General features: G+C 51.9%; 1 protein-coding gene across 2 annotated transcripts in view; it reads right to left on the bottom strand.

Moving 5' to 3' along the window:
* Nucleotides 1-3383: 3383 nt before the first annotated feature.
* ELL (elongation factor for RNA polymerase II) overlaps nt 3384-15970 on the bottom strand; it is a 29390-nt gene continuing 16803 nt past the window's right edge. For both annotated transcript variants that reach the window (XM_015886572.3, XM_085517831.1), the window contains exons 5-12: nt 14199-14452; nt 11504-11628; nt 9496-9592; nt 6717-7212; nt 5742-5808; nt 4799-4970; nt 4078-4122; nt 3384-3726 (exon numbers count right to left, since the gene is read on the bottom strand). In XM_015886572.3, coding sequence (XP_015742058.2) covers nt 3622-3726; nt 4078-4122; nt 4799-4970; nt 5742-5808; nt 6717-7212; nt 9496-9592; nt 11504-11628; nt 14199-14452 — 1361 coding nt within the window. In that variant the 3' untranslated portion in view covers nt 3384-3621. The remainder of the gene's footprint in view (nt 3727-4077; nt 4123-4798; nt 4971-5741; nt 5809-6716; nt 7213-9495; nt 9593-11503; nt 11629-14198; nt 14453-15970) is intronic.

Raw genomic sequence — 15970 nt, 5'->3', positions numbered from 1 at the left:
GGTGTCCACGGGTGATGGATGGGAACGAAGCGACCGGGGGGGGCTGCGAGGGCGGCTCTGCCCCCACCTGGAGCCGCTGTGATGGGGTGGGGGCACCCACCGCTCGGCTCTTCCCCCCCCCCTAAAGGAGGAGATGCCATCACGGCCCATCTCCCCCTTCCAGGTTCTCCCCTCGTTCCGCAATGAAAGATGGGCCCTCATTGTTCGCTCGTTTCCCAATACAGTGAATTTATTATAATGTTGCAAAATCAGCATTCAGCTTTTTTGTGTGTGTGTGTGTGTGTTCGTTTCTTTTAGTGTACAAAAAAAAAAGGACACCAGAGCTCTTAAGAAAAAAGATTAGGAAAGCTGAAGATTCCGCCGCCTTTCAATGGGAACGTTTGGCAAAGTGAAAAGCTCTTCATTGTAAACTCCAACTCCATGGCTCAATAGAGGTTTATCCACAGTACGATATGACAAAGTAAAACACGGTATCAATAAGTTAAAAGATCAGACTTTCAAATCACCTCAACTGGGTTTCGAGTCACCCAAAGTAGCGCAGGGTTCGGCCTCGGTTGAATTTCCTCATCTCTAAAAGGGAGGAGAAGAGAAATAAAGGCAGATCCGACGACGGCCCTTCGACGCGGTCCCAAAGTGAAGCAGAGAAGTCGTTGGCTGCTCATCGGGGCTCACAGTTTTTTTTTGGGGATGTTCATTAAATATTCCATTTGTTTTTCAAGGAGTTCCAGAATATACACGGCAATGTACACAATAGGGCTTCGTATACAACTCTGTTTGCAAAAATAGCTCATAGCAGACGTATAAAGATCAGGGATCCAGCTCTAAATCACCCCCCCCCCCCCCAAATACGACCCCCAGGAGCCAAAAAAATACCCCAAACAAAACCCAACCACCCCCATTGCAAGTGTGAGGGATCAGAAGTGTTGCCATGGAGGGCCCCGGAGCTGTGATGGTGCTGAGTGGGTCGGTGCTGGGTTGGTTCTGTTGATGTTGGGTTGGTTCTGTTGGTGCTGAGTTGGTTGGTTGGTGCTGGGTTGGTTCTGTTGGTGCTGTGTTGGTTGGTTCTGTGCTGGTTGGTTGGTGCTGTGTGGGTTGGTTGGTGCTGGGTTGGTTCTGTTGATGTTGGGTTGGTTCTGTTGATGTTGGGTTGGTTCTGTTGATGTTGGGTTGGTTCTGTTGGTGCTGCGTTGGTTGGTGTTGTTGTGTGGGTTGGTTGGTGCTGGGTTGGTTGGTTGGTGCAGTGTTGGTTCTGTTGGTGCTGCATTGGTTGGTGCTGTGTGGGTTGGTTGGTGCTGGGTTGGTTCTGTTGGTGCTGAGTGGGCTGGTTCTGTGCTGGTTGGTTGGTGCTGTGTGGGTTCTGATGGTGCTGAGTTGATTCTGTTGATGCTGTGTTGGTTCTGTTGGTGCTGAGTGGGTTTTTTGGTGTTGTGTGGGTTGGTTGGTGCTGGGTTGGTTCTGATGGTGCTCAGTTGGTTCTGTTAATGCAGTGTTGGTTCTGTTGGTGCTGCATTGGTTGGTGTGTGGGTTGGTTGGTGCTGCATTGGTTCTGTTGGTGCTGGGTTGGTTGGTCGGTGCAGTGTGGGTTCTAATGGTGCTGAGTTGGTTGGTTGGTGCTGGGTTGGTTCTGATGGTGCTGAGTTGGTTCTGTTGATGCTGGGTTGGCTGGTTGGTGCTGGGTTGGTTCTGTTGGTGCTTCATTGGTTGGTGCTGTGTGGGTCGGTTGGTGCTGGGTTGGTTCTGTTGGTGCTGTATGGGTTCTGTTGGTGCTCCATTGGTTGGTGTTGTGTGGGTTGGTTGGTGCTGTGTGGGTTCTGATGGTGCTGAGTTGGTTCTGTTGGTGCTGGGTTGGTTCTGTTGGTGCTCTGTTGGTTGGTGCTGTGCTGGTTCTGTTGATTCTGTGTGGGTTCTGTCGGTGCTGAGTGGGTTGGTTGGTACTTGGTTGGTTCTGGGTTCTGTTGATGCTGTGTTGGTTGGTTGGTGCTGTGTGGGTTCTGATGGTGCTCCATTGGATGGTGCTGTGTTTGTTGGTACTCGGTTGGTTCTGGGTTCTGTTGGTGCTGTGTGGGTTCTGTTGGTGCTGAGTGGGTTGGTTGGTTCTAGGTTCTGTTGGTGCTGTGTTGGTTGGTTGGTGCTGTGTGGGTTCTGATGGTGCTCCATTGGATGGTGCTGTGTTGGTTGGTTCTGTTGGTGCCGTGTGGGTTGGTTGGTACTTGGTTGGTTCTGGGTTCTGTTGGTGCTGTGTGGGTTCTGATGGTGCTCCGTTGGATGGTGCTGTGTTGGTTGGTACTCGGTTGGTTCTGGGTTCTGTTGGTGCTGTGTGGGTTCTGATGGTGCTCTGTTGGATGGTGCTGTGCTGGTTGGTACTCGGTTGGTTCTGGGTTCTGTTGGTGCTGTGTGGGTTCTGTTGCATCCAACCAGAATGAGACTGTTTCCATTGGGTTTCATACAGCCGGTGGACCCTTGTGGTAGTTGAGGAAGGGAAGGGGGGGGGAGGTGTGAAAACAGGAAGAATTCCTAATTCCTCTGCTCAGGAAAAGCAGAGCTTCCCTCCTTTGCTCCCCGCGGGCTGAAGGCGCTGTGGGACGGGGCAGAAAGGAACGGCGGCATTCAAAGGGCACCTTTGTGCTTTTTGGCATCTTCCTGGCGCCGGGCCGTGCTCCGCAATGTTCCCTTCCAGTCCAAAAAGGGGGTGGAGGGGGGGAAAGAAAGGAAGAAAAAAAAAAACCAGAGAAGAAAAGGCTGGGGGAGGAGCCAGGATGGAGCCGCCCCACTGGGAAAGAGCTGCCCCACGGCTCCCACGCTGTGGGTCAGCCCCATCAGCTCCTGTAATACTGCGCCTAGGAGAGGGGGAAGGCCCCGAAATGCTTGGTCTAAATGGAGATGGGAGGCCGGGTTGTACAAAGAGATGGTTGGGGTGAGATGGGGGGGGGGGGTTGCCTTTTTTTTTTTTTGCCTTTTCCTTCTTTTTTTGTGTGTTTTTTTTTCTTCTTTTTTTTTTAATCATTGTTTGTTTTAAATACAAAAATAGAGCTCGGTCTCCTCAGCGAGGCAGAAAATGGGCCGCCCTCGGTATAAAACTACAAAAGTCAAAGGCGGGCGTTGAGACGCACTGGGATGCAGTGCCATGGCTGTGGGGGGACACAGAGCCCCATCCATCCCCACTCAGCCACTGCAATGGGAGCACAGAGCAGGGGCAGCTCCAGCTGCCCACAGCTCACATAGGAACAGTCGCAGGTGCCACAAGGGACCCAAGCAGCCATTCCAGCTCCTCAGTGTCACAAGGGCTGTTGTAACCCAGCACTGTGGGGCCAGGGGGTGATTCTACTTCATGCCAAACTTTAATCCATGAAAACTACTGATTTTTTAACCTTTGGGAACTTCGGTGGCTTTAGGTAAATTTATTTCCCTTAAGTGTCTTGAAATAAAAGCAGGGTTTCATTGGTTGCATTCGGGCGTTCAGAGAGGCCAATAAGCAGAGCGGGCTGTTGGCCCCCATCAGCGATCCCCAACTTCTTCAGCCATGAAGAATTGATGCTCATCTCTGAACGGGACCGAGTTGTACAAAGGGATGTTGGTGCCCATCACAGCCCCGGGTCCCCCCCGCGCTGCGCGTCCCACCGCTCAGAACTGCTGCTGGTCGTACTCTGCTATCAGTTTTTTGATGTGGGCCAGTTTGTTGTGGAGGTATTCGCAGCGGTTCTTCTCTTGGCTGTAGTTGGGGTTGGTCTGTAAAGGAAAAAGGCCGTGAGGGATAGAAAGCAGAGCTGAGTCTGGGCACAGCAGCGTGGCCCCAGACCTGCAGGACCCCATCAGCCCTATGGCCATACAAACTGTTCTCTCACTGCTCTGTTTGTGCATCCATTCCTTTGCTCCGTGCTGCTCACAGCTCAATGCTCCCCAGCACACACAGAGCAGACACAGCTGCCTGCAAACCCCCCTCTCTGAGCAACGAAGGGACCATCAGATGTACTGATACACTCTGGAGGTCAGGTTCTGTGCTTGGCAATGACCTGAGCATCTCAGTCCCTTGAGGCTCCACCCCAGAAGCCTCATTTATGGCCAGAAATTGGCACTCACCTTTTTAATCTTCCGATATTCCTGTAAAATTTGATCGTGGATGGTCTGAAAAGGAAAAGGGAACGGATCGGTTTCTAACCAACCAGCATCTCTGCCACCCAAAGCAGCAGCTGAGCAACACACGTGGCACTGAGCAAGATCTGCTCCCCTCCATGCTGCCCCACTCCCACCAGTGCCAGCACACCCCAGCACTGCCCCACTGCAGCCCCCAGCCATGAAATCCCAGAGCACAGACTTTTCTTCTGCAGCTCAGACTCATTTTTTTCCCCTGAGATACAAATAAAACACTTTGGTGAGGAACTGGAAGGTTTCTCAAAGAGCTGAAGGATGTTGGAGGGAGCGCTGAGCACAACAGGCTCTGTAAAACCTGCTCCTTGCACTTATTTCCTCAAGATAACAGTTACAGGAGCTGAATAACACCACGTTATTAAGACTGAAGATGGGAGAGAAGCAGCTGACTGCGCCCTGCTTCCCTCCCAGCCACAGTGTGCTCCCATCTGCGCACGCTGGGGTTTTCTGGCTGGGATAAACTCATTGCTTCCAGCAGCTTTTGGCTGCAGCCACTGATTGTCTCACGGAGGCCTTCCCTTGTCAGCAAGTGCTGTGATGTGAGCCCAGCTCCATAACGAGAGCACGGAGCTGCCTCAAGAGCAGCCCACAGAGCTGCCCGTCGTGCGCTCGTTCTGCAGCCACATCTCACACCGCCTCAGCTTTGTTCTACCTTGTATTCCTCAGAGCCCTGCAACAGCTGCTTCAGCTTGGAGTCCAGCTGTGTGAATCGCCGTGTTATCCTCTCTATCCGGGCGTGCAGGTCTCTGTACTCGTTGTATTCTGCATTGAAGTCGTTCTTGTAACTCTGACGCTGCTCCGAGGAGGAAATGGCTGCGTATTTTCTAAGGGGAGAATCATTTTGTTCATCAGTTTACACGTCTTCCCATCCAGACAGAGCGAGCAATGAGCTGCCAAAGCACGATGACAAGTTGGAAACCAATGCGGCCTCTTAGTGCTACAGTAGCACAGAGAGAAGGGCCAGGACTGCTGCCCTGACCTCAATGTGAAATGAGACATTCCTTATCAGTGTGAGGCAGGATACGATGTGTAGGTACTGCCTGGGAGCAGGGAGGGTGTGGGAGGACACTCAGATAGCACTGCCACAGCGCTTCGAATTCCTGCTGTCCCACAGAACATGGAGTTCTGTGTCTGTGCCAGACCTTGGAACAGCAGGAGCACGAAGCTTCCAGCGCTCAGAGGCTCGAAAGGAGCACAAGAGCCATTCAGCTATCGCTGCAAAACACTCTCAGCATGATTACGTGGCAAGTGGAGGACAAGAAACCTCACTGAACAGACTGAATGCACCTCCACCACCTTCTGAAGGTACCCAGTGTGACCTGGACACAGCACAGGAGCTCATGTCTAACAGCTGCACCCTTGAGGTACACTGAAAAGAGCCAATTAATGGTGGTCCTTTCATGCCTTAATGATGATTCTAAACCTGACCTCCTGCAGCAAATCCTCTGTGATGGAAGAACCCAACAGCACCAAAGGGTTTCTGGCGCCTTCTTAATCCCACTCACAAAGTCCTACCAAGCAACACCCGAGCCCAACATAAATCACACTGTGACTTTCAGCTCCCAGTGTGATCCCAAAACCATAAAGCAACTTACAATAAATAATCCGGCATGTCCGAAGTTGATGTTGGTACACTGGAGTTATTGCATGTCCCATTTAAACCTGAAAAAGAAACAGAAGACACAAGAGCTTCCTTAGAGGCTTCCTGCAACTTTAAGCCTCCGTGCAATTAAACTGTGAACTCCTGAACCTGTCTGCAATGTGCAGATGTTGGTTTCTAAAGGATTTCTGCTTTTGCCTTCAGTTGAGGACAAGGTGCTGCCACCAACAGCAGCATCAGAACCAGCAGCAGCACAGCCTCAGCTAAGCAGAGAAACCCCCAGGGCTTGGAAGGAATGCAGGAAGATGCAGAATGTGAGTGAGGAAGATGGTGGTGGTGAAGGAAGGTTTGCTTTGCCCGTGAGTGCCACCTACTGTTGCAGATAGGACCCTGAAGGTCCCTGCACTGCCCCAAACAATGGGAACCTACTGGAACTGAGCATGGAAAGTCATCAGAAAGGACCTGGAGCTTGGACGGAAAACACTTCCATGGCATCCCACACTGTTCCTTATTCCTCAGGGCAGTGGGGGACAGCAAGAAGGCTTCCAGCCCAGCTGCAGCTCTCTAACAGAACTCACCACCTTCTGCATTCCATCTGGTGCCTAACATCTCATGGCAGAGTTACAAACCAACACAGCAATCATCACAACACCACACACAAGTATGTAATCAAGCAGCATCACGTTTCCAGCAGGTCTCAGTGCCTGCTTTTCATGCACTAATAAAGCTTCCCACTTAGCAAAGAGATACACAACCCAGTCTGAGGTGGGTCCAGGCAGTGCCAGAGGCTGAACATGAAAGACCTGAGAGCCTCTTTGGAGAGGAACAGCGATGCTGATTTGCAGGTAGGGCCACTGATGACACTCCATTAACCCCGTGGTGCCCGCATGTGAAGTGACACAGCAACCTCTTTCCCCAATGGATTTGGGGCAGAAATGACAGCCAGCACAAAGGGCAGCTGGGCACGTACCTGGCGCATCCTGCGGAACACTAACTAATTCAGCATTTTTTATTACTTCACAGTCCTGCTTCTCCTCTTTGCATTTCTCTTCGCTTTTCTTCTCCTTCCTCTCTTTCTCTTTGTCTTTGTGCTTTTTGGATTTTTTCTTGCTTTTTACGTACGAGCTGCAATTGTGTTTGCTCGTCTGTGCACAGTCTGTGGGCGCGGGGAGGCTCAGCCTGTCGGCCGGCTCCGTGCCCTCGCAGTCTCTGCCGTTGTGGCTCAGGTCGTTGCTGACATCAGCCAGAGGGTCGTGGGGCCGGGGCAGCTCCGGGAGGCTGGAGCTGGAGCTCACCGACTCCGGCAGCGCCGGTGGCAGCGCAGCAGAGGGGACGGGGATGGGGACGTCCTTCCCGTTGGCGTTCAGCTTCCCGTTGAAGGTGGGCTGAGCGCGGTGAGCCAGATGTGAGATCCGGGGCTTCTTGTTGGCCAAAGGATCGATGAACTCCAGCGGTTGGGAGCGTTTCTAAGGAGGAAAAAAGAGAAGGAAATCTGAGTGCTGGCAGAGCTCGGGCTGCGGCACTGTGACCGCTAGGTGGGGGTGCAGGGCTGCAGAACTGGGGCTGCTGCAGGAGAACAGGCAGCAGGCACTGCACACAGCACTGCATGCAGCCCCAGCACTGCAAACAACCCCCCAGCACCACACACAGCCCCCCATGCGCCCCTGCAGGGCTCTGGCAGTGTTCTGTTGCTCTGCTGGCAGCCCAGCCTGCACTGTGCCCCCAAAACCCTGCTTGGTGTGCACCACGGGAGGATACCCTCAGCTCCCAGCTACTCCTTCCTCTTCTCAAAGGGCATTTCCCAGAAGGTGTGAGGAAGCAGCAGTCACTACAGACTCTCAACCTAAACAGGATGTTGGCAGCGTCTGTACGAGGCAAATCACACAGGCTGACGTGATCTCTTGCAGACAGGGTCTGAGTGGCACTGTGCAGAGCCAAGGGCCAGGCCTGGTGATGCCTGCAGGTCCTCCCAGCTCAGGACACCCCGTCATTCCAGACCTGAATATCCCTCTACCCACAGAGCACACAGGTTTCCCCTCACTGCCCAGCACTGCTCAGAGACCATGGAAAGTCCACCTCTGCCCAGCGGAAAGCAAGGGATGGTCTGGACTATTTCTTTTGGCTATTTCATTGCTTTCTTTACTGTCTCAGGCAGGGCTGTTTGCACATGGAAACTCTGCTCCATCCCAGCAGCATGGCCAGGCATGCAGCTGCATTGCACCAGAGCAGCCAATTCGCCTCTTTTCCCCCCAGTTATGATTTCTCTTTGCCAGCTGCAGGGTCACAATGACAGCGCTCAGTGACAGATCCTGCTGCTGCCCATCAGGATGATTGTGCTGCAGGAGCCCCAGGGGTGGCAGCAGCAGTTGGACCTGCTCAGCAGCATCACTACCTGCCCTGCAGCCCTGCCTCCAGCAGCCATCTACCTCCCAGAGAAGCCTTCCCCTCTGCCCGCAGCTCCCTGTGCAGCAGACAGACCCAACAGCAGCCACCTTCCCCTTACCTTACCCTACAGCCAACAAAGCTACCCAATCCCAGTCCTCTGCTGATTGGGGCCATCAGGAGCGTGTCCCTTCTCTAAATGGAAGCTACAGCTGCCCAACAGCCAGCATCAGAAAGTGACATCTGTAGTCTGCTGCCCAATGGGCCACATGAGAAGCACTGCTGGGAACACCACTAATCCGTGCTCAGTTGTCCCTGTTTCATTAAGAATCCTGGACACACACCAGCCAGCCACCCAGAGTTCAAATCAGGTAACCAAGAGCCGAAGACATCCCCCATAAACTTTACTCAAAGCCAGAAGGAAGGTGATCTTTTAACACCCATTTTTTGAAGAATCAGCTTAAAACAAAGCACGAAACCCACCTGGTAAGAGAGCACTATCCCATCCCAAGTCAACTTGAAGGGGACCATTCTCTGCTCACCAGGAACGTGCCCGCAGCAGAACAAAGTGCATTTGGAATTAGGCACTTGGCAAACAAGCTGCGTGGTTCTTGTTCTCAATGGAGAACTGCTCACCTCTCACTGCCAGAAAGCACATAATTTCCTTACCTGCTAATATTCCTCGCCACTAATCCCCAGTGCGTCTGTCCAGACAAGTAAGCATTACACATTCCATTGGCAGTAGGGGAATAAATACTCAACTTGTCTGGGCTGACCCACAGCAGAGAAGGGAAGGCAGCATTTTGCAGCATGAACGAGAACAGCCGTGCTCAGAGACAGCGAGGCAGACAGTGGGACACACTGCTCAACACACAACCAAGTGCAGCTCCCTCCCAGCTCACGGGTGTGGAAACCCAGCTAAAATGTCCTTTCTACAGCTCCGTGCTCTGGCATCTCAGCAGGTCACAGAGCAGACCAACCTGCTCCTGCTCTGTCACGGCAATTAGCTTGCAAAGGTCAAGGTTTTTAATAACTCAGCCCTGTTTGGGAGCTGCTCATTACTGCTTCGTTCCAGTCAATTATTAGCAATGAGTAAAACAGAAGCTCGCATTCTCCCCGGAATTCCAAGAGGGATGGGGGCACTTCGAAAAAATCCAGCCCTTAAACTAAAGCTGAGAGCTCACCGTCAGAGATCTGCAGCCAGGGGAGAAACAGATGCTGAGGAAGCCAGAATTAGACTCCAACTTAAGGGGAAAAACCCCCCAGACTGAGCAGCCCGTGGGTGGAGGTGTGCAGGAGTTACAAGCTCAGGGTCTGCAGCAGTGCCCACTCCTGGCTGTGCTGTGTGCTGGGGTGGCTGTGCCTACCTGTGGAGGAGAGCCAGAGCTGGTGGTGTCCTTCGGAGGACTCAGGGAAGGTGCTTCTCCTTGAAACCCACTGCTGTTCTGGGGCTGACAGAGTTTCCTGAAAAACACAATTTGGGTTGTTCAGATACTGTGTGTGACAGGGCAGAGGGCAGCACTTGGATCTGCCCACAGAGCATAGTGCCCTCCGGTTGCTCTGACTGCTGGGGATGCCCTGACAGCAGCTCCTTTGGGCTTCTGGGTCTTTAAAATGCATTCAAATCTGGCCTGCTCAAACCTGAACCTCCAGGTGCCTGCAGCCATAGAATGGCCTGGGTTGGAAGGGACCCCAAGGATCACGAAGCTCCAACCCCCCCTGCCTCAGACAGGTCTGCCAACCTCCCCTTTTAATACCAGCCCAGGCTGCCCAGGGCCCCATCCAACCTGGCCCTGAACACCTCCAGGTTACGGGGCATCCACAGCAGCTGTTCCAGCACCTCACCACTCTATGGTAAAGCAAATGAAAGACAGCTCTGCTGTGATGGCAGAACACCTCACTGCATTGGTGAAAGGGTGGAAAAATGATGTGAGGAGGAGCTGGGTGCAGCTCTCACCGTTTCCAGATGCATTCATTACCAGCAGGGCTGGATGCACAGCTCCCTTCTGCCCATGTTTTCCTCCTGCCCGCAGCCCGACGTGTTTTTTCCATCTTACAGCCTCACTACCTGTGCAGGGCTTTGTTTGTACAGCACAGTGCATCCTTTCCAAGGTCTATTTTTAGGCCCTCACATAACAGAACGCCACAATTCCAGACAAAAAGCAGCAAACGCTGCCTTCTACAGGGAGAAATTACCTTTCCTGAGAGCCACACAGACTGCTTGGCAGCTGAGTTTGTCCACTTCATTATAACTCAACACGGACACTATTTACATCAGTTTGATTTCTCTTTAGCATGCCGAAGCACCTTGAGTGCAGGATGGTGTGACAAAGTCTCACCTGCAAGCCAGCTGTGCTTCCAAAGCATGGAAACCACTCAAACAGTGCATGTTCTACTTAATTTATTGCACTTTGGGTTGAAGTTCTGTCACAAAAGCAAGCCAGGCAGAGCACTGATCTGCATGACAAAAGCTAGGTAGGAACAACACATTAGAAATCCAGGGAGGCATGTATATAAACACAGTGTTGTGCTATGACATGGGAGCTGCAGACCCTTTACCTGCTACCTGCCAGCTTCTGAGCTTGGAGGCTTCACCTGAGGACAAAACCTTTACCAAGTGATGGGACAAAGCCATCACCTGCACCCACCATCAGCGGATGGATTCAGGCAGCTCTTGGTCAGCACAGAGCACACCTGATGGGCAGAAGGACAAGCACTCATGTTGTAGGGGATGCTACAGAAGTGCTTTGGTGCTTCTGCAGCCACATTTGTGCACGTCTCACTGCAACAACACCTCAGTCCTAAAGGGGATGCAGGCGATGCTAGAAGAATTTCCAACACAGGAAAACGAAGGGAGAAAAACACAGCAAAGCACCCGAAGAACAATACAGAAATCAAGGAGCACTTCTCCAAACAAAGAGCTCAGGGCTGTCCCCAGGAGCAGAGCACAGGGACACAGAGCTCTGCTGGTTCTCTGCAGCCCTGAGCAAACACAGCACAGGAAGTCATGTACCAGGAGATATGGAAAAAGAAAGGAGAGTTTCAATGGAGCTGCCCTGGATGTGCTGGCCTTACTCCAGCATTTTAAGCCACCATTAACCTCTAACAGCAGCAGCTCTTTACCCCATATAGTTTTTTTTCTGTAGCTTTGAGCATCATGGTTTCAATCACAGCAGCAGGCAGCCTAGGATCTAAAGACTGTGCCAGCTTTTGCTATTCTCAAGCTTAACCAACTTCACCTGGATTACAAACAGATTTACTTCACACGTTAAACAAATCAAATGCTCACAGCTCTACTGAGTCTCCCCAGTTTATAGCTACCAACCTGGCCCAGCATTTTCAAGCTCCAGCTATCAAAGAATAGGGATTAATTACCGGACAAGAATCCTCTTCAGCAGCTGCTGGTCTCCTTCGGAATAGCCAGGCCAGTCCTTTTGCACCTCTTTGTAGACACAGTCTTTCAGTGTGAAAGTGCTGTCCTTGGCACTCAGATTTGCCACCTGCAACAAAAGGAATTGGCATGAAACTGTTAGGATTTCATTTTCTCACTTGCTGGTGCAAAAGAGATGTATTAGATGCAAACATAACTCTCAGCATTAGGGGTAGGAAGGGGCATCAGGACAAGGGGATACTGTACTCCCAAAATGTTGTAGATTTTTACTCCAACTCTGCTTTTCTTTTGCCTTATCAGTGCGATGGAATCGACTGAGGAACAAATTGGACCTAAGCAGATTATTCAGCTTGGATGGGCTGGAACAGTCCTGCATCAGTTGGCAGCAATCCTTGGAAGCCAACCCAGCAGGAAGAGGCAGCTCCCAGCAGCTGAACCAGCACAGGGTGAGGAGAAGAAGGCTGCAGGATGGACCCCCTCACTGCCATGCCAGCCCAGCAGGCAGAGAGCTCCTTCTGGAGGGGCAGCACAGAGAATCCCCTGCAGGTGGGATGCAACAAGAAGATCAAGCTGCAGGTGGGGTCCCCTTATGGAGGAGAACTTTCCTAGGGACTGCTTTAGGGAGAGAACAGCAAAGCCTGTGATATCCAGCTTATAACGTGGGGTTTGACGTAAATCATCGTGCCCAAGTTCTGTGCTGCAACCACAGTGCACTTGCACGAGCAGCGCTGTGACACTTGATCCAACCCCATTGTGTTTCCCTTCCCTGCAGAACTGCATGGTGCCTACGTGGATAGGAAACAGCGCTGGAACTGGCAGCATTGTGTTAGAATGGAAACAGCTTGCTGCGAGTTATCCCACTTTCATCAGTCTTTCCACAGCGTGATTGAAAATTTAACCTCTTGTTGCTGGTTGCCTGTCTGAAAAACACGACGACAGCACAAACCACAGGCTGATTGTGTGCTGATACTGCACCCTGTGAGCCAACCCTTTGGGAGAGACTGCAGAGCACTGAGGCCCCCCATGTGTACAGAAAGGGATGCTGAGCCCAATGGTGGTTGGACCGGATCATCTCAGAGGCCCTTCCCAACCCCATGGGCTCCGTGATAGAGCAGAGGGCAGCAGCCCACTTCCCAGCCTTCAGCTCAGCCCAGTGTTGGGAGCTGCTGCAGGACTGCAGCCCTCCAGCCTCACTCAATGGAGGTGCTGGGGAGTTTGTTACCTGCACAGCAATGAGGGAACCTCAAAAAAGCAGGTGAAGGAGTGGGAAGCTTGAATTAAAAAGATGCTGCTAATCTCTCTTTGGAGCCTTCAGGAAGATTTTGACCTAATTTTAAAAGCAAAAAGCTGGAAAACCAAATAGAGCCAAGAGCTCCTGATAAGCAGGAAAAGCACAGCTATCACTTCACATGACCAACACTGCTTTCCTCTTCTTCAGCTGTCAGCTTTCCAACACCCTGAGCCAATGGGCAAGAAGGCTGGAGCTGTGTTTTACATTGAGATAGCCCAGCAAACAAGTCCTGTACAGAAAGCAAAGGCAGGCAGTGCTTGCAGGGCTGTCCTGCAGTGGATGCAGCTCTGTGCTGCTCTGCACACAATCAGAGCTGCTGCCTCCCTGTTCTGCTGTGCTGGGCTCTGCAGGCTCCACCCCGCGCCTCTCAAAAATAGAAACCTTGCAAAATGAGGCAAAAAGGCCATCAGGAGGAACACAGAGTCCTGCAAGAGATGCGAGAGCACAAGGAAGCCTACACCTAGATGCAGCCAGACTCATTGCTGGGGTGCAGCTTCTTGTCTCTTGTTTTTTAGTTGCTCAGTGTCCATTGGTGGCCCCGGCAGTGCTGGGAGGAGGTGAGGCTACAGGCAATATGTTACAGCAAAGCTAGAAGTGAGCCCCATTGGGGAGACCTGCAGCCACAGCCAGGCTCATCATCACCTGCTGGGGGCTGCTGAGCATCACCAACCAGGAGATGAGAATCACAGACAGTGCCGTTAAATGTGCCCACAGCATTTGGCAGGGCGTGCAAAAGCATTGTAGAGCTGCTGGAAAGCAAAGGGCTGTGGGATTCAAACATAGGAGCCACTTCCAGTGACATGCTCTGTGCCCTGGGCAAACCAACCCCTCGTCAGCTGCTGCATCTCAGCTATGTAAAGGAGTAAAAAGAATAAGATCCAACACAGAAGAGAGCAGCTGAAGCATTTACGTAACAGCAGCAGTGTGTCTGGTACTGCCAGAGCAATAAAGGTGTTTACTGCAACCCCTAAAATGGCACCTTCACCATGAGTCAAAGCGTTAAGGACTGATTCAGCCAGGAGACAGCTTTCCCACTTGGCATACAAATAATATGGTTAGCAAGAAGCTGCACGATCCGCACTCCTAACCAGGGGCACTGCTGAGCTGGAAAGGCACAGAGCAATACAAAGCTCAGCATGGAGGGACACATCCTTCCTTCACATAGGAAACATTACAGGTATTAACACACACTGCTTTGTGGCTGCGTTAATAAAGATACATGGAGTAGATTTATAGGTTATAACAATTCCCATTGCTCTGGGAGCCCCTGTTAGGAACTCTCCCCACTGCCAACTAAGCACACATTCACACCCATGCAGAATTCACTGCCCTCCTGAGAAGACATTTCTCTTTACCTAAAGAGACTCCTCCTCCATCAGAGTACAAACCTGCTGCAGGAGGTTGTCCAGCAAATCCTTGTCCTGCTGAGAAAGTCCATCCTTCTGCAATCTGAGAATAAGTTCAGGTTTCTTATAAGGCTTTAGTGCCAGTAAGTGCACAACCCTATCTTTGAAGGGTCTCTGAGAAATGGCGCTATTGCCTCTCTTTATTGCACTGGCAAGGTTGACTGGCGTTGGGCGCTTCCTGGAGGGAACAGCATCGGAAGCTCCTGGTGCAGGTTTACGTACCTGAACCTTTTTGCCTAAAATGAGATGAGAACAGTGAAGTGCAGCAGTCACCTTGCAAAGGCCAGAGGTCTGTCAACACAAATACGGAGCTCATCACACGCTCTGAAGCGCCCCGAGATGACAATGAAGGACACACAGCACAGCACACCCCATCAGCTCACCACCACCGAGCGGTGCCCTGTGAGCTGTATGATTTGTAAACAGCAGCACCAGGATCCAGAGACCGGAATAAAGCCCTCTTTGTTTGCCAGCTTTGCATTTATCCCAATTGTGAGTACCCCCGTGGTTAATCCAACCACTTTTTCCTCCCCAGGAGGAGGAAAGTTTGGCATTATTATGTAGAGGAGTCGAAATGTGGAGTGGAAGGAGCAGAGCTGGTCAGTGCACGGCTCCCTGCTGCTGAGCTCAGCAGAAGCGAGGCTCCAGCAGATGTTTCTGCTTTAGAACAATAGGAACTTTATGGGGCCAGGTCCACCTCCTCTCTGCCACACGGCCACGTGAACGGGGTCTAACGCTGACACATTTCCCTATTCATTAGCGCTGACTGTTCCCATAGAAGAACTGTGCTACACGGCAGCTCAGCTCAGCTCCATCCCAGATGCAGCTCTTGCTTTCTTACAGCATGATACAAGAATTCACTTTTCCCATTCCTATTGAAAAACCAACTGGGATCCTCACAAGTCCCACAGCACTGAGCAGAGCAGGTTGCTCATAGGACGCCACTGCTGCGAACCCACAGTAGGACACAGAGCCAGGCACCAACAGCAGAGAGAGCAAATCAAAACAAATGCATGGGTTCCAAGGTCACCAAAGTGGGGATGCTGGAACAGCAATTCGGTTCAGGAAAGTGACCTTCATTGGGACAAACAACGTCCAGCATTTATCGCAGCCAGTCGGGAGCTTTATCTCAGCGTGGCAATGCTGCACTGCTAGGAAGCAATGTTTTCAACTGAGTCATCTGGAGGTACTGGTGACTGTCTGCACTGTTTGTTTTACTGACATGCAGATTGCATAACCGAGTCCCCATTTCCTGGCTCACTGTTACGCTGATGCAGAGAAGTCCAACCCAGCAGCAGTGGGGCTGTGCTGGTCAGAGGGGGAAGCTCTGCTCCCACGTCAAACATCCCAGCACAGCAGTCAGCGGGGCCTCACCGCCAGCTGTGGGCTATGGGAACGTTTACAAGCTTTCTACAGCTCCCCTCATTCCTGCCAGGTCGTGAACAGCAAAAAACATATTGTGACATCTCCACCTGGGGCTGGAGCCAGCACGGGCAGCGATGGGGGGAGAACAAACTAAGCCAGGCCAGAGCACTGCGTCACGTACAGCACTCGTGTGCGTATGGATACACTGCAGTGCACACTCAGTGCATATAAGCACAGCCCCCTACAGACATCTGCCTACACATATATCCATCCAAGCTCCAGTTCACACCCACACTGCCCTCCTGCTCTTCCTCTTGCCCTGTTCTGATGTTTCAGGTAAGCTGCCCCGCTTCCAAGCTGTCATTTTTTAAGGCAAGTTGGGCTGCATC

The sequence above is a fragment of the Coturnix japonica genome, chromosome 16, assembly GCF_054131305.1.
Source record: "Coturnix japonica strain WE chromosome 16, WE-NBRP24, whole genome shotgun sequence".
Taxonomy (NCBI): Eukaryota; Metazoa; Chordata; class Aves; order Galliformes; family Phasianidae; genus Coturnix; species Coturnix japonica.
Note: the sequence above shows the minus strand (reverse complement) of the source record. Positions and strands in the feature narration are given on the sequence as shown.